The sequence below is a fragment of the Trachypithecus francoisi genome, unplaced genomic scaffold (assembly GCF_009764315.1).
Source record: "Trachypithecus francoisi isolate TF-2019V2 unplaced genomic scaffold, Tfra_2.0 Lachesis_group12, whole genome shotgun sequence".
Classification (NCBI taxonomy): Eukaryota; Metazoa; Chordata; class Mammalia; order Primates; family Cercopithecidae; genus Trachypithecus; species Trachypithecus francoisi.
The window spans coordinates 66,034,989-66,057,968 of NW_022681457.1; the positions used below are offsets into that span (position 1 = coordinate 66,034,989).

The window sequence follows — 22,980 nt, forward strand, 5'->3', positions numbered from 1 at the left end:
GCTTGAACCCAGGAGGCAGAGGTTGCAGTGAGCCTAGATCGCATCATTGCATTCCAGCCTGGGCGACAGGGCGAGAGTCCGTCTCAAAAAAAAAAAAAAAAAAAATTAGCCAGGCGCAGTGGCTCACGCCTGTAATCCCAGCAATATAGGAGGCCAAGGCAGTCAGATTACAAGGTCAGGAGTTTAAGACCAGCCTGGCCAATACGGTGAAACCTCATCTCTACTAAAAGTACAAAAATTAGCTGGGCATGGTGGCAGGCACCTGAAGTCCCAGCTACTCTGGAGGCTGAGGCAGGAGAATCACTTGAACCTGGAAGGTGGAGGTTGCAGTAAGCCGAGGTCGTGCCAGTGCACTCCAGCCTGGCGACAGAGCAAGACTCTGTCTCAAAAAAGAAAAAAAACGAAAAAGAAAAAGAAAAAATAAATTAAAAAAATAAGGGTGGGCGCGGTGGCTCATGCCTGTAATCCCAGCACTTTGGGAGGCTGAGGTGGGCAGATCACGAGGTCAGGAGATCGAGACCCTCCTGGCTAACACGGTGAAACCCCGTCTCTACTAAAAATACAAAAAAATTAGCCGGGTGTGGTGGCGGGCGCCTGTAGTCCCAGCTACTCGGGAGGCTGAGGCAGGACAATCCCTTGAACCCAGGAGGTGGAGATTGCAGTGAGCCAAGATCGTGCCACTGTACTCCAGTAGCCTGGTGACAAAAAAAAAAAAAAAAATATCAAAAACGATGGACAGCCCATCCTGCGAACTACAGAGTTTGTGAACAGATATATATTGGGTTCAGCTGGGCGCGGTGGCTCAAGCCTGTAATCCCAGCACTTTGGGAGGCCGAGACGGGCGGATCACGAGGTCAGGAGATCGAGACCATCCTGGCTAACCCGGTGAAACCCCATCTCTACTAAAAAATCCAAAAAACTAGCCGGGCGAGGTGGCGGGCACCTGTAGTCCCAGCTACTCGGGAGGCTGAGGCAGGAGAATGGAGTGAACCCAAAAGGCGGAGCTTGCAGTGAGCTGAGATCCGGCCACTGCACTCCAGTTTGGGCGACAGAGCGAGACTCCATCTCAAAAAAAAAAAAATGGCCGGGCGCGGTGGCTCAAGCCTGTAATCCCAGCACTTTGGGAGGCCGAGACGGGCGGATCACGAGGTCAGGGTATCGAGACCATCCTGGCTAACACAGTGAAACCCTGTCTCTACTAAAAATACAAAAAACTAGCCGGGCGAGGTGGCGGGCGCCTGTAGTCCCAGCTACTCGAGAGGCTGAGGCAGGAGAATGGCGTAAACCCAAAAGGCGGAGCTTGCAGTGAGCTGAGATCCGGCCACTGCACTCCAGTTTGGGCGACAGAGCGAGACTCCATCTCAAAAAAAAAAAAAATGGCCGGGCGCGGTGGCTCAAGCCTGTAATCCCAGCACTTTGGGAGGCCGAGACGGGCGGATCACGAGGTCAGGGTATCGAGACCATCCTGGCTAACACAGTGAAACCCTGTCTCTACTAAAAATACAAAAAACTAGCCGGGCGAGGTGGCGGGCGCCTGTAGTCCCAGCTACTCGAGAGGCTGAGGCAGGAGAATGGCGTAAACCCGGGAGGCGGAGCTTGCAGTGAGCTGAGGTCCGGCCACTGTACTCCAGCCTGGGCGACAGAGCGAGACTCTGTCTCAAAAAAAAAAAAAAAAAAAAAAAAAAATATATATATATATATATATATATATGGTTCATAGCGGTGTCATGCACACACACTCCTGTGAGTTTCTGTAAGTTTTTAGAGGACTTTTTTGCCTTTCATTTTGTTGTTGTTTTTTTTTTTTTTTTGAGACGGAGTCTCGCTCTGTCGCCCAGGCTGGAGTGCAGTGGCCGGATCTCAGCTCACTGCAAGCTCCGCCTCCCCGATTTATACCATTCTCCTGCCTCAGCCTCCTGAGTAGCTGGGACTACAGGCGCCCGCCTCGTCGTCCGGCTAGTTTTTTGTATTTTTAAGTAGAGATGGGGTTTCACCGTATTAGCCAGGATGGTCTCGATCTCCTGACCTCGTGATCCGCCCGTCTCGGCCTCCCAAAGTGCTGGGATTACAGGCTTGAGCCACCGCACCCGGCCTGTTTTGTTTTGTTTTTTGGAGACAGAGTCTCACTCTGTCGCTCAGGCTGGAGTGCAGTGGCGTGATCTCAGCTCACTGAAACCTCCGCCTCCCAGGTTCAAGCTATTCTCCTGCCTCAGCCTCCCGAGTAGCTGGGATTACAGGAGCGCACCACCACGCCCAGCTAATATTTATATTTTTAGTAAAGATGGTGTTTCCCCATGTTGGCCAGTCTGGTCTCAAACTCCTGACCTCAAGGGATCCTCCAGCCTCGACCTTCCAAGTGCTGGGATTACAGACAGGAGCCACCATGCCAGGCCTGCCTTGACTTTTGATCTGAGAGTTGCAAACTTCTGTAAAGATGCCCTTGTGGATAAACACAAAATCACAAGACAGCGATTGAACAGAATTTGTGAAGGTCTTCACCTCCAGATCACAAACGGCCCCCTGCATCCCCTCCTGCTGCTGGCACTGCTGGATAGTTGTGACCGCACCATGGAGATGCCCATCCTGAAGGATCCGGATCACCGCAGCCTTCTGTGATGCACAGTCCACGCAGGGGATCCACGAGAAGGTTCTAAACAAAGCCGTAGGCACCATGATGTACCACCGTCACCCTCACCAGGGAGGACCTGGAGAAGTTCAAGGCCCCGAGAGTGATTCTGTGGATAGGCAAGTGGCTACGACAATGTAGACATCAAGGCTGCCAGCAAGCTCCAGATTACTATGTGCAACACCCCTCTGCAGCTGTGGAAGAGGCAGCCGACTCCACTGTCTGCCACATCCTCAATCTGTGCTGGAGGAACACGTGGCTGTACCAGGAACTGTGGGAAGGCACGCAGGTTCAGAGCCTGGAGCAGATCCTCGAGGTGGCCTCGGGAGTGGCCCACATTTGTGGGGAGACGCTAGGCCTCATGGGCTTCAGTCACACAGGGTTGTAGTTCGAACCAAGGCCTTTGGATTCAGCGTCATATTTTATGACCCTTACTTGTAAGACGGGATAGATCAGTCCCAGGGCGTGCAGAGGGGACCCTGATACACCCTGAAGGATTTGCTGTATCAGAGTGACTGCGTCTCCTTGTACTGCAATCTCAGTGAACATAACCACCACCTCGTCATTGACTTTACTATAAAGCAGATGAGGCAGGGAGCATTCCTTGTGAACACAGCCCGTGGTGGCCTGGTGGACGAGAAAGCCTTAGCACAGGCCCTCAAGGAGGACAGGATATGAGGGGCAGCCCTCTACTTGCACAAATCGGAGCCCGTTAGCTTTGCTCAGGCTCCTTTGAAAGATGCGCCAAATCTCATCTGCACTCCGCTGGGACACTGCCTGGGACAGGCAATACACACTGCCTGAGATATGCCCATACACACTGCCTGGGACAGCAAGCAGGCGTCGCTGGAGATGAAGGAGGCAGCTGCCACTGAGATTTGCCGAGCCATCACAGTTCGCATCCCAGAAAGCTTAAGAAACTGTGTGAACAAGGAATTATTTGTCACATAAGCACTTTGGTCAGCAACAGACCAGCAAGCAATTCATCCCGAGCTCAACGGTGCAACATACAGATATCTGCCAGGCATCGTGGGCGTGGCTCAGGAGGACTCCCTGCAGCCATGGAAGGGATCATCCCTGGAGGCGTCCCAATGACTTACAACCTCCTGAGAGTGGCACATCCTTCCCAAGCTCCCTCTCCCAACCAGCCCACAAAACACGGGGACAACTGAGAGCACCCTAATGAGCAATAGCAAAGAATGCCCAAAGGTAATCATTCTGACACACTTGGACCATGAGCCAGTGAAAAATAGATGAACTAAGAAAAAAATTACGGTCTTTTTAACTGATTTTGGACAGAGGCATCATTGATGTTGCAGTGCTAAAACTACAAGAGCTAGACAACTGAAGATGTCGTCTGCTTATGGAATTGCTGAAAGACTAGGATGTGATTTACTAACAACCAACTTCCGTCATTGTGTGTTAAGTTTTTCATCTGTGCATCAAATCACAAATAATAGAGCTTTTTTCTTTATCGGTCCCTGGGCACAGCAGGTCCTGAACAGCGTTCTCTAGAATGTTGCCTTAAGAGTTCAAACATCAGGCCATGCACGGTGGCTCACGCCTGTAATCCCAGCACTTGGGAGCCCAACATAGGTGAATCACCTGAGTTCAGTAGTTCGAGACCAGCCTGGCCAAAATGGTGAAACTCCGTCTCTACTAAAAATATAGAAATTAGCTGGGCGTGGTGGCGAGCGCCTGTAATCCCAGCTACTCGGGAGGCTGAGGTAGGAGAATTGTTTGAACCCGGGAGGTGGAGGTTGCAGTGAGCCAAGATCGTGCCACTATACTCCAGCCTGGGCGACAGAGCAAGACTCTGTCTCAAGGAAAAAAAAAAAAAAAGTTCAAACATCAAAATTAGAAATATTAAGAGGAAAGCTTCATCCTGTGACTCTAGTCCTGTGACTCTAGTCCCTTCAGTCTACAGGGGCTGTTTAACTCTTTTTGCTAGTAGGAAGATCATATTGCTACAAAATGGGGAGAAAATTGTTTGCCTGTGGTAGATACCTGCATACATAGGATTGAAGACAGTACAGGCTCCTATGAGACACGTCTCTCCTCTCACATCTATTTTTTGTTTTGTTTTGAGATGGAATCTTGCTCTGTCACCCAGGCTGGAGTGCAGTGGCGAGATCTGGACTCACTGCAACCTCTGCCTCCCAGGTTCAAGCGATTCTCCTGTGTCTGCCTCCCGAGTACCTAGGATTACAAGCATACGCCATCACGCCCAGCTAATTTTTGTATTTTTAGTAGTGATGGGGTTTCACCATGTTGGCCAGACTGGTCTCGAACTCCCGACCTCCGGTGGTTCGCCTGCCTCAGCCTCCCAAAGTGCAGGGATCACAGGCGTGAGCCACTGCGCCCGGCCCCACGCTTACCTCTGAATTGCATACTGAGTGGGGAAGTTAGTCATGAGTTCAGTAAAACCCTCTGATGATGCAAAAAAAAAAAAGTATTATGTTTCACAAGCTGTTTGTACTCAAAATACATTTTCTCAGTTTCAGATCCTTTCCTGTTTTATTGAGTGGAAAGTCTTGAACTCAAAGTGTTCAGGAAAAATAATGTTGCATTTCCTTATGTCTCTGTAAACACTTTTAATGGTAACTTGTCATACTGTCTATGAACAAACTCTTTTTTTTTTTTTTTTGAGACGAAGTCTCACTCTGTCGCCCAGGCTGGAGTGCAGGGGCCGGATCTCAGCTCACTGCAAGCTCCTCCTCCCGGGTTTACGCCATTCTCCTGCCTCAGCCTCCCGAGTAGCTGGGACTACAGGCGCCCGCCACCTTGCCTGGCTAATTTTTTGTATTTTTTTAAGAGAGACGGGGTTTCATGGTGTTAGCCAGGATGGTCTCGATCTCCGGACCTCATGATCCGCCCGTCTCGGCCTCCCAAAGTGCTGGGATTACAGGCTTGAGCCACCGCGCCTGGCCAACAAACCCATTTTTTTTTAGACATTAATAAAATCTTCTTTTCTTCATGTGGCATTTTATACAAGAACACTTCAGATGTATTAGATTTGACTGATTTTTAACAAATCCTATTAGATTTATATCAACTAGTTACATGTTCTATTCATAGACTTTTGTGAATCATTGCCTTTTTGTTTAAAAAGATGGCCTATTTTCCAGGCACGGTGGCTCATGCCTATAATCCCATCTCTTGGGGAGGCCGAGGCGGGCGGATCACCTGAGATCGGGAGTTCAAGACCAGTACGACCAACATGGAGAAACCTTGTCTCTACTAAAAACACAAAATTAGCCAGGCATGGTAGTGCATGCCTGTAATCCCAGCTACTTGGGAGGCTGCGGCAGGAGAATCACTTGAACTTGGGAGATGGAGGCTGTGGTGAGCCGAGATCGCGCCATTGCACTCCAGCCTGCCTGGGCAACACGAGCAAAATTCCAACTCAAAAAAAAAAAAGATGGTCTATTTCGAGCCTTTGCATAGGTACACTCCTGTTCTTGTGACAAAAGAAAAACTTTAAAATTGCCCCAAACAAAAATAATGGCTATCAGAAATATGTTTTATTTAATTTTAATTTCTTTTTTTTTGAGATGGAGTCTTTGCTGTGTTGCTAAGGCTTGAATGCAGTGGCATGATCTCGGCACACTGCAACCTCCGCCTCCCAAGTTCAAGCAGTTCTCCTGTCTCGGCCTCCTGAGTAGCTGGTATCACAGATGCCCGCCACCACGCCTGGCTAATTTTTGTATTTTTAGTAGAGATGGGGTTTCACTATGTTGCCCAGGCTGGTCTCAAACTCCTGACCTCAGGTGATCCACCCACCTCAGCCTCACAAAGTGCTGGGATTACAGGCGTGAGCCACCGTGCCTGGCCCAGTTAATAGTTTCAACTATGCAAATCATTACATTAGATTCCCACTCACCATTCTCATTGCCAGCATTTCTGAACTTAAGTTGGCTCTGGAAATTCTCCAACCATAGTGAATCCTATTTTCTATGACCCCATAAATATTGGGCCTTGTTGTGATATGTTAGAATATGAACCCGTGGTTGGGAAAGGCGGTATCATATATGCAGTCTTTCTACCTCTACGTGGCCACATAAGAATGACATCTGACCTGGAACATTTCCTCACCAAGAAATACGGATCCCACATGGGTTGTGCAATGTGTTTGTGTTTTAAGCTAAGTGATATTACAGAAGAGTCAAAAAGTTTTTAAAATTTTGAACGTTTATAAAGTAAAAAAGTTACAGCAAGGAAGGGTTATTATGGAAGAAAAACTTTAAATAAATGTAATGTAGCCTAAGCGATAAAGTCTAGAGTGGTGTACCGTAATGTCCTAGCCTTCACATTCACTCACCTCTCATCGACTCTCCAGAGCAACTTCCAGTCCTGCAGCCTCCATTCATGGTAAGTACCCTATACAGGTATACCATTTTTTACTTTGTATGCTGTTTTTTTACTGTACCTTTTGTGTGTTTAGATACATAAATACCACGGTGTTCTGTGGGCGGCAAGCCACCCAGGTGCTGAGGCAAGAGACTGAGGGCACGAGCTGTTCCAGTATAATAAAATATATAAAATAACAAGAGTTATACTAGATATAGATCACAGATATGATTATATATATCACTAATCATTAGTTTGTAGTAATTACTCTTTATTCAAATATTATAATCATCCTCACTCTACAATCATAATCTAGAAAAAAATCAGGCCATACAGAGATAGGAGCTGAAGGGACATGGTGAGAAGTGACCAGACACAAGAGTGTGAGCCTTCTGTTATGCCTGGACAGGGCCACCAGAGGGTTCCTTGGTCTAGCAATAATGCCAGCGTCTGGGAAGATGCCTGTTACCAAGCAGACCATGGTCTAGCGGTAGCGTCAGTGCCAAGGAAAAGCACCTGCTACTTAGCAGACCAGCAAAGGGAGTCTCCCTTTCCCTGGGGGAGTTTAGAGAAGACTCTACTCCACCCTGTCTTGGGGAGGGCCTGGCATCAGTCAGGCCCGCCCGCAGTTATCCCGAGGCCTAACCGTCTTCCTGTGATGCTGTGCTTCAGCGGTCACACTCCTGGTCCGCTTCCATGTTCCATCCTGTACACCTGGATCTGCCTTCTAGATAGCAGTAGCTATCTAGCACTTTGCCAGGCCAAGGCGAGAGGCTCGCTTGAGGCCAGGAGTTGGAGACCAGCCCGGGCAACATCATGAGACCCTAACTCTACCATACATACATACATACATACATACACACATACAAAATTAGCCAGGCATGGTGGCTGGCACCTATAAGTCCTAGCTACTCAGGAGGTTGAGATGAGAGGATCACTTGAACCCGGGAGAGGGTGGGGCCGGGGGCCGGGCCTCGGCTTTGTGCGGCGGTGGAGGTGAGATTGAACGTGTGCGCTTGCGTCTGTGTGGAGGTGTGTGGTGAATGATCGCGCGATTGTGACAGGCTGCTCTTGTGATGAGTGTGTTTCCAACGCTCACACCGTGTGCAGCACGGCCTCGGAGACTGTGGCTGCTGGTGTGTAAGTCTGAAAGTCTCTGATATGCAGAAATAGTGGCGCAAGCTGTCTTCTCTCTCTCTCCGCCTCAGCTTCCAAACAGGGAAGCGCCCCCTGTCCAGTGGACACATGACCTTACCTATCATTGGAGATGACTCACACTCCTTACCCTGCCCCCTTGTCTTGTATCCAATAAATAAGAGCGCAGCCTGGAATTCGGGGCCACTACTGGTCTCTGCCTCTTGGTGGTAGTGGTCCCCTGGGCCCAGCTGTCTTTTCATCTCTTTGTCTTTATTTCTACGATCTCTCATCTCCGCACACGGGGAGAAAAACCCACAGACCCTGTGGGGCTGGTCCCTAAAGTGTTCCAACTGTATTCAGTACAAGTACCGTATTCAGTACAGTAACATGCTGTATAGCTTTGCAGTCTAGGAGCAACAGGTTATACCATACAGCCTAAGTATTCAGTCAGCTATACTGTCTAGGTTTGTGTAAGTACACTCTATAATGATGAAATCATTACACAATGATGAAATTGCCCAACAATGCATTTCTCAGAATGTATTCTTTTTTTTTTTTTTTTTTGAGACCGAGTCTCACTCTGTCACCCAGGCTGGAGTGTTGTGGCGCAATCTCGGCTCACCGCAACCTCCGCCTCCGGGGTTCAAGTGATTCTCCTGCCTCAGCCTTCAGAGTAGCTGGGACTACAGGTGCGCACCACCACGCCTGGCTAATTTTTGCATTTTTAGTATAGATGGGGTTTATGCCATGTTGCCCAGGCTGGTCTCGAACCCCTGTCTCCCAAAGTGCTGGGATTACAGGCGTGAACCACCGCACCCGGCCAAAATATATCCTTATTATTAAGTTATGCATGACTGTGTATACAATATCTTTACAGGTCAAAAGCAGTCAAATATTGGCCAGAAGATATACTTAGTCCAAGTACACAAATAATTGCAGAAGGAGAAAGTGAAACTCCTCTTACTTCCTGTTGCACTCATTTATCACAAAGCACGCAGAAGTCAGATTAACACCTGCCCTTTGCAATTTCACACTCCTCTCTTTCTACCTCTCGAAACCTGTCCCGCGTTTGGCGATTCCTTTCCTTCGACCTCCCGCATCACTTCGCAGGTTCCTGGTCTACATCCCTTCTGCCTCCCCAATCAGTTTTGAGTCTCACAACGTCTGGTGCCATAACCCCTCTGCACTAAGGAGCACTAAAAGGCCAAAACTGCAACCCGGGATGTTTGCGCCTGCGCATTCTGGGCGCACAGCACTCAGGCCTGCAGCGCAGCGCCGGCTTATCTGTGAGAGCAATTAAGATGACTTTCGGAGGGTCCAACCGCCTTCCCAGCTCCGAACTACATCTCCCAGAAGGCTCAGCTGTGCGATTATCTTTCCGTGCAGACTTGTCCTCCTTCTGAGGCTGTCCAGCGCCTGGGGGCAGTAGGACGGGTCCGGGAACTAAGCCCATCTCAAACACGTCGGAGTGGCTTTCTTTGGGGGCCAAGGCCCGAGCCTGAGCCGGGGCTCCGTAAGGCCTCTGGGGCGTGAGCGGTTTGATGAGGGGGGCGATCCTTTCGCCTGGCCTGACGCTAGGCGCGGACAGCAATTCTGACAATCGGGAGCCATCTTGTCCGGCCTTGATACGTCTCTGACTACGTTTCCCAGAGGACTCCTCGGCAAGACTGTATTTCTCGCGGGAATGCAGCATCCAAGTCACGCGTTGGCGGGACCCTGAGGGCTTTACCAGCAACTACCCCAGTGCTGTGGAGGGTTCTGCTGCTTCGGAAGCTTGTAAGGCCAGAGGTGAGGAACCCGGGAGAGGGCGGGGCCGGGGGCCGGGCCTCGGCTTGTGAGGCGTTGGAGGTGAGATTGAAAGTGTGCACTTGCCTCTGTATGGAGGTGTGTGGTGAATGCTCGCGCGACTGTGACAGGCTGCTCTTGTGATGAGTGTGTTTCCAACGCTCACACCGTGTGCAGCACGGCCTCGGAGATTGTGGCTGCTGGTGTGTGTGAGAGGGAGCGAGACCACGTGCGGCATTGTGTGTGCGGCTGTAGGGAGCTGGTGTCTGGTTGAATGTTACTGCGTTTGTCCCCGTAGTGGTGTGCGACTGTGTGCTGTGTGACTGTGCGGCAGAGTTCAGGTGGGGATACCTGCGAGTAACTGCATGTTTCTATCTGTGTGTGTGGCTGTGGTTAATGTGTGATCGTGACTGTGACCGGGTACAGGTGTGCGCCGACAATGTGGTTGTGAGAATGTGGTTGTGACTGTGAATGTCTCTTCGGTAAGTGTGCACTTGTGCTTATGTGACCGATGGAGGCCCTCCGTGTGCGACCCTGTTGCTTTGGGCGTGGATTGTCTGTAGCTGAATGTCCCCATAGTGGGGGTGTGATCAGGTTTGTGTGACTGGATAGACTTATCAGTGTGAGATTTTATCACTTAAGTATACTTCTCTAGGCATTATACTCCAGTTTTTCCCCGTTTTAAAACTTTATATTAATGTTGTCATACTGTCTTTGGTTTATTTTTACAATTCTGTGAATCATTTCTATTAGATAAAATAGCGGTTAATTCAATTTCTTTGCTATATTGTATTCTTGCTTTTGAAGTATACCACAGTTATTCATCCTTTCTAGTAACGATGCCCATATTAGTTATTTATAGTTTTTTATTTTATAAACAGCACAACCACAAACATTCTTTCACACAGGGTACACATGCTTATTTACCGGCAGAATTGCTGGTTCATATATCTTCCACTTTACTAAACGGTGTCAAAATATATACCAGAGTGGCTGCACAAATTTGTAGTTGAACAGCAATGTTCGAAATATCTTATTGCTCCTTATCACTACCAAAACATAGTTCTAGGAGTTAAAAAAATGTTTTTAGACCAGGTGTGGGGGCTCATGTGTGTAATCCCAGCACTTTGCTAGGCCAAGGCAAGAGGATCGCTTGAGGCCAGAAGTTGGAGACCAGCCTGGGCAACATCGTGAGACCCTAACTCTACCATGCATACATACATACATACATACATACATACATAAAAAATTAGCCGGGCATGGTGACTGGCACTTATAAGTCCTAGCTACTCAGGAGGTTGAGATGAGAGGATCGCTTGCGCCCAGTGCTTTGCAGCTGCAGTAAGCCATGATCACACCACTGCCCTTCAGCCTGGGCAACAGAGCAGGAGGCTGTCAATAGCTACATAGATAGAGCCTATATAAAGTGTACAAATCTTTTTTTTTTTTTTTTTTGAGTCGGAGTCTCGCTCTGTCGCCCAGGCTGGAGTGCAGTGGCCAGATCTCAGCTCACTGCAAGCTCTGCCTCCCGGGTTTTCGCCATTCTCCTGCCTCAGCCTCCCAAGTAGCTGGGACTACAGGCGTCCGCCACCTCGCCCGGCTAGTTTTTGTATTTTTAGTAGAGACGGGGTTTCACCGTGTTAGCCAGGATGGTCTCGATCTCCTGACCTCGTGATCCGCCCGTCTCGGCCTCCCAAAGTGCTAGGATTACAGGCTTGAGCTACCGCGCCCGGCCAAGTGTACAAATCTTAAGTGTACAGCTGTGTAACACTCCTAGATCTATACAAAGAACTTTGCCAGGACCTGAGATGGTTCCCTCATGACCCTTCTCAGTAATTTCTCCCCCGAACAACCTATTGAGAATTCTATCATCATTAACTAGTTTTACCCATTCTTTTTTTTTTTTTTTTTGAAACAGAGTCTTGCTCTTTTTTTTTTTTTTTTTTTTTTTTGAGACGGAGTCTTGTTCTGTCGCCCAGTCTGGAGTGCAGTGGCACAATCTCGGCTCACTGCAAGCGCCGCCTCCCGGGTTTACGCCATTCTCCTGCCTCAGCCTCCCGAGTAGCTGGGACTACAGGCGCCCGCCATCTCGCCCGGCTAGTTTTTGTATTTTTTTAGTAGAGACGGGGTTTCACCGTGTTAGCCAGGATGGTCTCGATCTCCTGACCTCGTGATCCGCCCGTCTCGGCCTCCCAAAGTGCTGGGATTACAGGCTTGAGCCACCACGCCCGGCCTGAGTCTTGCTCTTGTTGCCCAGGCTGGAGTGCCGTGATGTGATCTTGGCTCACTGCCACCTCCACCTCCTGGGTTCAAGCGATTCTCCTCCCTCAGCCTCCTGAGTAGCTGGGATTACAGGCACCCAACCATCATGCCCGGCTAATTTTTGTATTTTTAGTAGAGACAGGGTTTCTCCATGTTGGCCAGGCTGGTCCTGACCTCAGGTGATCCGCCCGCCTTGGCCTCCCAAAGTGCTGGGATTATAGGCATGAGCCAATGCATCTGGCTGTCTTACACATTCTTGAACTTCCTGTATATATGCAGTTCTACAGCATGTACTGTTTTATGCCAGGCTTCTTTTGTTATATATTATGTTTATGAAATTCATTCATGTTGTTCAGCATAATTGTACTTAGTTCTCATTACATTGGGGATATATTGTAGTATATGAGTCGATTACATTGTGAATGGATATTTGGGTAGTTTCCAGTTTGGGGCTGTTACAAATGATGCTGCAGCTGTGAACACTCTCCCCTGTTTTTGGTGAACACATGAAGGCTTTTCTTCTGGGTTTGCCACTTAGGAGTGGCATTGCTAGCTCATAGGGTAGGCTAATGTTTAATAGTTGCTACCACGCTCTCATGTGGGTGTTCCAGTTGACACTCCATCCAGCAATGTGTAAGAGTTCCAGTTGCTTCATATCCTCTCCGTAATTTGGTAGTGTTAGTCTTTTAACTATTTTATTCGTTGTGTGGTACAGTTTCATCATCGGTTTTTGTTTTGTTTTGTTTTTTGAGACAGAGTCTTGCTCTGTTGCCCAGGCTGGAGTGTAGTGGTGTGATCTCAGCTCACTGCAAACTCCGCCTCCCAGGTTCAAGTGATTGTCCTGCCTCAGCCTCCTGAGTAGCTGGGGTTACAGGTGCGCGCCGCCACGCCCAGCTAATTTTTGTATCTTTAGTAGAGACGGAGTTTTACCATGTGAAACTCCTGCCTGCCTCAGCCTCCGAAAGTCCTGGGATTATAGGTGTGAGCCACTGCATCCAGCCTCATCATAGTTTTAATTTGTATTTCCTTGATGTGAAATGATGTTCAGCACCTTTTTGTATTTTTACTGGCCATTTGTATATCCTCTTTTTTTGTTTTTTTTTGTTTTTTTTTTTTGAGACGGAGTCTCGCTGTATCGCCCAGGCTGGAGTGCAGTGGCGTGATCTTGTCTCACTGCAAGCTCCGCCTCCCGGGTTCACGCCATTCTCCTGCCTTAGGCTCCCGAGTAGCTAGGACTACAGGTGCCCGCCACCACACCCGGCTAATTTTTTATATTTTTAGTAGAGATGGAGTTTCACTGTGTTAGCCAGGATGGTCTGGATCTCCTGACCTTGTGATCCGCCCACCTCGGCCTCCCATAGTGCTGGGATTACAGGCGTGAGCCACTGTGCCCAGCCCCAGTGTATATCCTCTTTTTTGTGTCCACTTTCCCCTTTTTAATTTTTTAAAAATATTCCTCCCTCCCTTCCTTCTTTCCTTCCTTTTTTTTGAGACAGAGTTTCCCTCTTGCTGCCCAGGCTGGAGTGTAATGGCACACTCTCAGCTCACTGCAACCTCCGCCTCCCAGGTTCAAGCAATTCTCCTGCCTCAGCCTCCCAAGTAGTTGGGATTACAGGCTTGTGCCACCACGGCCAGCTAATTTTGTATTTTTAGTAGAGACAGGGTTCCATCATGTTGGTCATGCTAGTCTCGAACTCCTGACCTCAGGTGATCCAACCACCTCATCCCCCCAAAGTGCTGGGATTACAGGTGTGAGCAACCATGCCCCACCTAAAATTTTATTTTCATATTGTGAACATAGTATAAGGAATTTGCAAATACTTTTCAGGTGCCACAGTACAATGATGAAAACCAGGAAATTTATGCTGATAGGAAGACTCTTAATTAAATTAGAGACCTTTTTCACATTTTGTTAAATTTTCTTTACTGTTTCAGGATCCAATCCAAGGTCCTGCATCGAATTGTCTTGTTTCATCAGTCTCCTTCCATCTGTGAGAGTTCTTTAATCCTTTTTATCTTTCAGGACTTTGACCCTTTTGAAGAGTACTGGCCAGTTATTTTGGAAAATATATATTTTTTTCTCTTTCTCTCTCTCTTATTTTTTGAGACGGAGTCTCTGTCACCCAGGCTGGAGTGTAATGGCACGATCTTGGCTCACCACAGCCTCCGCCTCTTGGGTTCCAGTGATTCTCCTGCCTCAGCCTCCTGAGCAGCTGGGACTATAGACATGCACCATCCTGCCCAGCTAATTTTTGTATTTTTGGCAGAGACGGGGATTCACCATATTGGCCAGGCTGGTCTTGAACTCCTGACCTCGCGATCTGCCTGCCTTGGCCTCCCAATGTGCTGGGATTACAGGCCTGAGCCACCGCGCCCGGCCGCTTTTTTTTTTTTTTTTTTTTTTTTTGAGACGAAGTCTCACTCTTGACCCCCAGGCTGGAGTGCAATGGCGCGATCTCGGCTCACTGCAACCTCTGCCTCCCCGGTTAAAGCGATTCTCCTGTCTCAGCCTCCCAAGTAGCTGGGATTACACGTACCTGCCACCACCCCTGGCTGATTTTTGTATTTTTAGTAGAGATGGGATTTCACCATGTTGGCCAGGCTGATCTCGAACTCCTGACCTCAGGTGATCCGCCCGACTTGACCTCCCAAAGTAGTGGGACTACACGTGTGAGCCACCGCACCCAGTCCTGGCCACTTTTTTTTTAATAGACAAGGTCTTCCTCCATCATCCAAGCTGGAATGCGAATGCGAATGCAGTGGCATGATCATGGCTCACTGCAGCCTTAACCTTTAGGGCTCAAGCAATTCTTCCACCTCAGCCCCTGAGTAGCTGGAACTATAGGTGTACACCACCACTCCTGGCTATTTCTTTTCTTTTCTTTTCTTTTTTTTTGTAGAGATAACATGTTGCTATATTGCCGAGGCTGGTCTTGAACTCCTGGTTTCAAGCTATCCTCCTGCTTTAGACTCCCAAAGTGCTGGGATTGCCACATCCGGCCTGTAGAATATCTTTCAATTTGGGTTTGCCTGATGTTTCCTTATGGTTAGATTTAGACCGTGCAGTTTTGGCAAGAAGATCACAGAAATGACGTTAAACTCTTCTCAGTGTGTCACATCAGGAGATATATATATTAGTATATCTCATTGACAATGTTAACTTTGAAAACTTGGTAGCAATGTTGTTTGCCAGATTTCTCCTCTGTAAAATTACTATTTTTCCCACTTTATTTAATAAGTATCTTGTGGGGAAATAATTTGAAACTATGCAAAAATCCGATTTCTCATCATGCTTTCTCACCCATTGATTTTAACATTCATTGATAATTTTTACCTGTAACAATTATTACTGTGATGTTTGCCTAGTGGTGATTTTCTCCTTCTATCATTTCTTCCACTTTGATAATTTAAATTCTACTATAAGGAAGAGCTGTCTCTTCTTCCTCCTGTTAAAGTGAACTAAATATGGCCTGAGAAGGACTTTGTATTTCTATATCTGAGTCCTTACGGATGAACTGTATCCTAATAGGTAGACAGAATTGGAAACCTAACTTGTGTGCCTGTAACAATAGTATGTGCCTGTAACAAGCTGAGTCTTGACCAATCCCAGCAGCAATACTTCAACCACTCATACACTGCTGAGTGTTCAAACTGTGTTAAATAAGGCAAACACCGTCCGGGCACAGTAACTCACGCCTGTAATCCCAGCACTTTGGGAGGCCGAGGCAGGCGGATCACCTGAGGTCAGGAGTTGGAGACCAGCCTGACCAAAATGGTGGAATCCCATTTCTACTGAAAATACAAAATATTAGCCAGGTGTGGTGGAGTGTGCCTGTAATCCTAGCTACTCAGGAGGCTGACACAGGAGAATTGCAGTGAGTCGAGATCACTCCATTGCACTCCAGCTTGCGCAACAAGAGGGAAAATCCATCTCAAGGAAAAAAAAAAAGGCAAACACCAACTTGTAACCAGTTGAGCTGTTTGTCCACCTCACTTCTGATTTTTATATGTCACTTCCCTTTCTTTTTGTTTATAAATGTGTTCTGACCACAAGGCATCCCTGGAGTGCCTCTGAATCTGCCGTGATTCTGGAGGTTGCCTGATTTGCGAATCGTTCATTGCCCAATGAAACTCCTTTACATTTAATTCAGCTGAAGTTTTTCTTTTATCCTCATCTGTTTATTCAATTATCTACCTATGGATTCATGGACATTTATTTTATTCTATTCTCTATGATTATTATTTATTTATTTTGCTGTTGAAAATTTCCCAGATTTGGCCATCAGAAGCTCCTTAAGTTGGCTCTTGTGTCCTTTCCAATGTGTGATCATTTTTTTAAAGCTTCCCCGGACCCGGCTTTCTGGCACCATAAGATGTTCCAGGCTCATCTTGTATCTTCCCTCTTCCATCTCTGGGCTCAGCAATTTCTCCAAGCAGTGTTAGTTTTTTGTATTGGAGAATGAATTTATAAACCAAGATCTGGGCACTTGGTGTGCTTATTACTACTGGTGTGTCTTTGCTCTGGTTCTGGTCAGTGGAGACAGTGAGAAAATACACAAATGCCTATACACACGTTTATGTCTATTTTTTTATATGTTAAAAACACACCAGTTTACACTCATATGTTCAGTTCTATTCCAGTACCACAGGATTTTTTTTCCCCAAGAACTATGAAATATCTGAGATTTTACCCTAGTTGTAAGCTAGTAAGTTAGCTTGTCAGTATCACAGATACGTTCAGAAGGCATTAGACTTCTGAGTCAGAGACAAAGGATGCTTTGTTGCTCATGGCAATCTTCAGAATATCTACATTCTCCTGGCACTGATTCAGTCATACACCCAGGATTATGCAAAATACACAGGTATCTGTGTGTTCCCTTGACCCTAGGAAACCTGAATTTTTTTTTTTTTTTTTTTTTTGAGATGGAATCTCGCTCTGTCGCCCAGGCTGGACTGCAGTGGCCGGATCTCAGCTGACTGCAAGCTCCGCCTCCCGGGTTTACGCCATTCTCCTGCCTCAGCCTCCCAAGTAGCTGGGACTGCAGGCGCCCGCCACCTCGCCCGGCTAGTTTTTTGTATTTTTTAGTAGAGACGGGGTTTCACCGTGTTAGCCAGGATGGTCTCGATCTCCTGAGCTCGTGATCCGCCCGTCTCGGCCTCCCAAAGTGCTGGGATAACAGGCTTGAGCCACCGCGCCCGGCCATAAACCTGAATTTTTTATAATGGGTAGTTAGAATGCCTACCCTTTGCTGTAGAAGGAGATGGACTCTGTCTTCCAAGGCTGTTCACTGTATAAACAACTTGGCAAAATAGTGCAGAACAAAAGCACTTAGTACCTCTGCTTGCAAGATACGCAGAAACATGCAAGACCCGTGGAGAAATGTCTCCCATCAAATTTAGCTATTTCCTTGTTACTTCATTTTCCAACAGAGAGAAACCTGCTTCTCAGAATCAATAACTAGCTCTATCCTAGAATACATGCAGATTAGTTCAGAGTTGCTAACCTGGACCTGTGTAAAAAACAAATTTACTAACTACAGTAGAGAATCTCTGTGTAGCTCTTTTCTTTAAGCTTACAGTATATAGTAAAAAAGATCTTCCAAAGTTACTCAATTTAGTTATTTTCTTTGCCACTTTTTTCAGTGTGGTTTTGCTACTCATTTTTCTTACATTTAAAGATCATTCGTTGCATTTGGGTTCCCCCACATCCTGGTTGATTGTAGCAGGCTACACTATTTTGAATGTGAAAACATTCGCGGGGCATGGTGGCTCACGCCTGTAATCCCAGCACTTTGGGAGACCAAGGCGGGCGGATCACGAGATCAGGAGATCGAGACCATCCTGGCTAACATGGTGAAACCCTGTCTCTACCAAAATGCAAAAAATTAGCCGGGTGTGGTGGTGGGCGCCTGTAGTCCCAGCTACTCGGGAGGCTGAGGCAGGAGAATGGCGTGAACCCGGGAGGCGGAGCTTACAGTGAGCCGAGATCATGCCACTGCACTCCAGACTGGGAGACAGAGCAAGACTCCATCTCAAAAAATAAAATAAAATAAAAATTAACTTAGTTCCCACAGACTCCTTGTACGTATTCAACTTCATTTGTTTCTGCTTTATCCTTGCTGTATTTCTTTTGCACAAATGAAGAGTTACCTGCATTCTTTTTACATTAAAGATAGCATTCTCTAGGCACTCTTTTGTACATTATTTCTTTCTCTTAATGATACATTCTGGATAACACTCGGGCAGTTAAAGAGATATTCATAATTCTTTTTTAATTGTTGCATAATACTGCAGCCTGTGGATTTATCATAGTTTATTGAACTACTTTCCTATGTATGGATATTTAAGTCATTTATAATATTTTGTTACTAGTAACGGTGCTGCAGGCCGGGCGCGGTGGCTCAAGCCTGTAATCCCAGCACTTTGGGAGGCCGAGACGGGCGGATCACGAGGTCAGAAGATCGAGACCATCCTGGCTAATACGGTGAAACCCTGTCTCTACTTAAAAATACAAAAAAAACTAGCCGGGCGACGAGGCGGGCGCCTGTGGTCCCAGCTACTCGGGAGGCTGAGGCAGGAGAATGGCGTAAACCCGGGAGGCGGAGCTTGCAGTGAGCTGACATCCGGCCACTGCACTCCAGCCTGGGTGGGAGAGCGAGACTCCGTCTCAAAAAAAAAAAAAAAAAAAAGAAACAGTGCTGCAATAACCTTGTATATATGTGTTTTTCTATTGCTGGAGGAGTATCTTTAGGGTAGATTCCTAGAAGCAGTATTGCTGGGTCAAAAGGTAAGTTAGTTTTGTGAAGTATTGCAAAATTCCCCTCTACAACTGTTGTACCAGTTTTTATTCCTACTTGCTATGTATGAGCATGTCTGTTTCCCTTCACAGCTCACCTAACAGAATATGTTGTCATGCTTTTTTTTTTTTTTTTTTTTTTTTGAGACGGAGTCTTGCCCTGTCGCCCGGGCTGGAGTGCAGTGGCCGGATCTCAGCTCACTGCAAGCTCCGCCTCCCGGGTTCACGCCATTCTCCTGCCTCAGCCTCCGGAGTAGCTGGGACTACAGGCGCCCGCCACCTCGCCCGGCTAGTTTTTTGTATTTTTTTTTTTGGTAGAGACGGGGTTTCACCGTGTTAGCCAGGATGGTCTCGATCTCCTGACCTCGTGATCCGCCCGTCTCGGCCTCCCAAAGTGCTGGGATTACAGGCTTGAGCCACGAGCCCGGCCGTTGTCATGCTTTTTAGTTTTCACCAGTCTAGTCTAATAGATGAGAAATAGTACCTCAGTTTCATTTTCTTTGTTTTTCTTTTTCTTTTTTTTTTAGACAGAGTCTGGCTCTGTTGCCCAGGCTAGAGTGCAGTGGTGTGATCTCAGCTCACTGCAATCTCCACCTCCTGCGTTGATTCTCCTGCCTCAGCCTCCCGAGTAGCTGGGATTACAGGTGATTGCCACCACGCCCAGCTAATTTTTGTATTTTTAGTAGAGATGGGGTTCTACCATGTTGGCCAGGCTGGTCCCGAGTTCCTGACCTCAGGTGATGCATCCGACTCGGCCTGGGAAAGTGCTGAGATTACAGGTGTGAGCCACTGTGCCGAGCCCTCAGTGTTGTTTTCTAATTTCTCTCATTATGAGTGTGTTTGAACATTTCAGAGTCTTTTTAAAGATTGCCTGTTTACGTCTTTCCCCTTTTTTGTAGCAGATTTTTATTTAGTGCTTTGTCTTTTATGACTAGCGGTTTGTTTGTTTGTTTTTTTTTTGTATTCCCACTCCCCTCAAGGTGTTGAAGATAGCCTCCTGTGTTTTCTTTTAGAAGCTTTTTTTTTTTTTTTTTTTTTTTTTGAGACAGAGTCTCGCTCTGTCGCCGGGCTGGAGTGCAATGGCCGGATCTCAACTCACTGCAAGCTCCGCCTCCCGGGTTTACGCCATTCTCCTGCCTCAGCCTCCGCAGTAGCTGGGACTACAGGCGCCCGCCACCTCGCCCGGCTAGATTTTTGTATTTTTTTTTTTTTAGTAGAGACGAGGTTTCACCATGTTAGCCAGAATGATCTCGATCTCCTGACCTCGTGATCCGCCCGTCTCGGCCTTCCAAAGTGCTGGGATTACAGGCTTGAGCCACCGCGCCCGGCCTATGTTTTCTTTTAGAAGCTTTTTTTTTTTTTTTTTTTTTTTTTTGAGATGAAGTCTCACTCTTGTTGCCCAGGCTGGAGTTCAGTGGTGTGATCTCAGCTCACTGCAACCTCTACCTCCTGGGTTCAAGCGATTTTGCTGCCTCAGCCTCCTGAGTAGCTGGGATTACAAGCATCTGCCACCACGCCCGGCTAATTTTTTTTGTATTTTTAGTAGAGACGGGGTTTCAACATGTTTTCCAGGCTGGTCTTGAACTCCTGACCTCAGGTCATCCGCCCGCCTCAGTGGGCCTTGGCCTCCCAAAGTGCTGGGATTACAGGCGTGAGCCAGCATGCCTGGCCCAGAAACTTTTAAACATTCACATTCACACTTAAATCTGTGATCCCTATTGAATTAATTCTTGCATATGGGGTAAAGGTTAATTTTTTTTTCTAGTTGAGACGAGGTTTCACCATGTTAGCCAGAATGATCTCGATCTCCTGACCTCGTGATCCGCCCGTCTCGGCCTTCCAAAGTGCTGGGATTACAGGCTTGAGCCACCGCGCCCGGCCTATGTTTTCTTTTAGAAGCTTTTTTTTTTTTTTTTTTTTTTTTTTGAGATGAAGTCTCACTCTTGTTGCCCAGGCTGGAGTTCAGTGGTGTGATCTCAGCTCACTGCAACCTCTACCTCCTGGGTTCAAGCGATTTTGCTGCCTCAGCCTCCTGAGTAGCTGGATTACAAGCATCTGCCACCACGCCCGGCTAATTTTTTTTGTATTTTTAGTAGAGACGGGGTTTCAACATGTTTTCCAGGCTGGTCTTGAACTCCTGACCTCAGGTCATCCGCCCGCCTCAGTGGGCCTTGGCCTCCCAAAGTGCTGGGATTACAGGCGTGAGCCAGCATGCCTGGCCCAGAAACTTTTAAACATTCACATTCACACTTAAATCTGTGATCCCTATTGAATTAATTCTTGCATATGGGGTAAAGGTTAATTTTTTTTTTCTAGTTGGGCGCCTAGTTGTTCTGGCACTGTTTATTGAAAAGACTGTCCTTGCGCATCTAAATTGCATGGAGGCTGGGCGAGGTGGCTCATGCCTGTAATCCCAGCACTTTGGGAGGCCGAGGCAGGCAGATCACCTGAGGTCAGGAATTTGAGACCAGCCTTGCCGACATATTGAAACCCTGTCTCCACTAAAAATACAAAAATTAGCTGGGCGTGGTGGTAATCTCACCTACTCCAGAGGCTGAGGCGGGAGAATCGCTTGAACCTGGGAGGCAGAGATTGCAGTAAACCAAGATTGTGCCACTGCACTCCAGCCTCTGTGACAGAGTGAGACAAGGAAGAAAGGAAGGAAGGAGGGAGGGAGGGAAAGAGGGAGGGAAGGAAGGTTGGTTGTATGGAGTCTTTCTCATAAATCAGGTGACAGTATATACATGTGGCTATGTGGCTCTCTTTCTGGACTCTATATTCTGTTTGGTTTTAGTATTTTTTTTTCTATGGATTGCTGTCTTGAAAGCTGTAGTTTTAGTCCTCCTACTTTTTTTCTTTTCCAAACTATCTTGGCTATTATAAGCTCTTCCAATTTCCAAATAAATGTTAGAATCAACTTGCTAATTTTTACCTTATACCCCCCAAAGCCTTGCTGGGGTTTTGTTTACAAATCTATGTGTTCACTTTGGGGCCCGATGCAGTGGCTGACACCTGTAATCCCAGCACTTTGGGAGGCCAAGGCTGGAGGATTGCTTGAGCCCAGGAGTTTAAGACAAGCCTGGGCAACATTGTGAGACCCTGTCTCTACAAAAAAACAAAAACTAAAACCAAGCAAACACACAAACAAAGAAACAAAACCCCAAACACGTAGCTGGACTTGATGGTGTGCTTCTACTCCTAGTTTCTCAGCAGCCTGGGGTGGGAGAATCGCTTGAGCCCCTCAGGTTGAGGCTACAGCAAGCTTTGATTGTGCCACGGCACTCCGGCCTAGATGACAAAGCAAGACCCTATCTCAAAAACAAAAACAAAAACTGTGTTCATTTTGGGAGAATTGACATCAATATTCAGTCTATAGTACATATGGTATATGTCTACATTTGTTAAGATCCTTAATTTCTCTTACCAATTTGTTGTGGTTGTTAGCAACATTTTTTGCTAGCTTTATACCTGGGTATTTCATGTTTACTATCGAAACTGTGAATAGTATTTACATTTTTAAAAAATTTCCAATTACTCATTACTAGAAATGCAATTGATTTTTGTCTATTGGCCCTATATGAGACCATGTTATTTAATTCACTTGCTAATTTTAAGAGTTTATTGATTATTTAGGATTTTCTATGTCTGCAACTTATCATCTGTGAATAATGATAGTTTTATTTCTTTCCTACCAATCTTTGTACCTTTTATTTCTTCATCGTGCCCTATTGTACTGACCAAGCCCTTTAGTACATTGTTAAAAAGAAATGATGATAATACACATTATTCTTTTTTTCCTGGATTCAGGGGGACATTTTTCAGTGTTTCAACATTAGGTGTAATATTAACTCTAGGATTTGATATTTTCCTACATACAAGCTAATACATTAGCCTGTTAGTTTCATGAATGCTGGCAGAAACATGAGACTCCTGGATCAGAGACAAAGACTTTATTACTCATGGCACAGCAAGCAGCATAGGCATCAGTGTTCATCAGTTCCTCTTTCTCTCAGCTCCCATGGGG

At 46.9% G+C, this 22,980-nt stretch overlaps 2 protein-coding genes and 1 pseudogene across 3 annotated transcripts in view; 2 read left to right on the plus strand and 1 right to left on the minus strand.

Moving 5' to 3' along the window:
- The first annotated feature begins 1,727 nt into the window (after positions 1-1,727).
- On the plus strand, positions 1,728-3,826 carry LOC117093542 (annotated as a pseudogene).
- A 5,076-nt stretch (positions 3,827-8,902) lies between these two features.
- On the minus strand, positions 8,903-9,894 carry LOC117092417. Its single transcript, XM_033225951.1, has one exon. The coding sequence runs from the start codon at positions 9,804-9,806 to the stop codon at positions 9,300-9,302; it is 507 nt and encodes a 168-aa protein (XP_033081842.1). The 5' UTR covers positions 9,807-9,894; the 3' UTR covers positions 8,903-9,299.
- Positions 9,776-22,980, plus strand: part of ZNF566 (zinc finger protein 566) — a 44,450-nt gene continuing 31,245 nt past the window's right edge. For both annotated transcript variants that reach the window (XM_033225944.1, XM_033225946.1), the window contains exon 1: positions 9,776-9,901. The gene's annotated coding sequence lies outside the window, so the exon portion shown is untranslated. The remainder of the gene's footprint in view (positions 9,902-22,980) is intronic.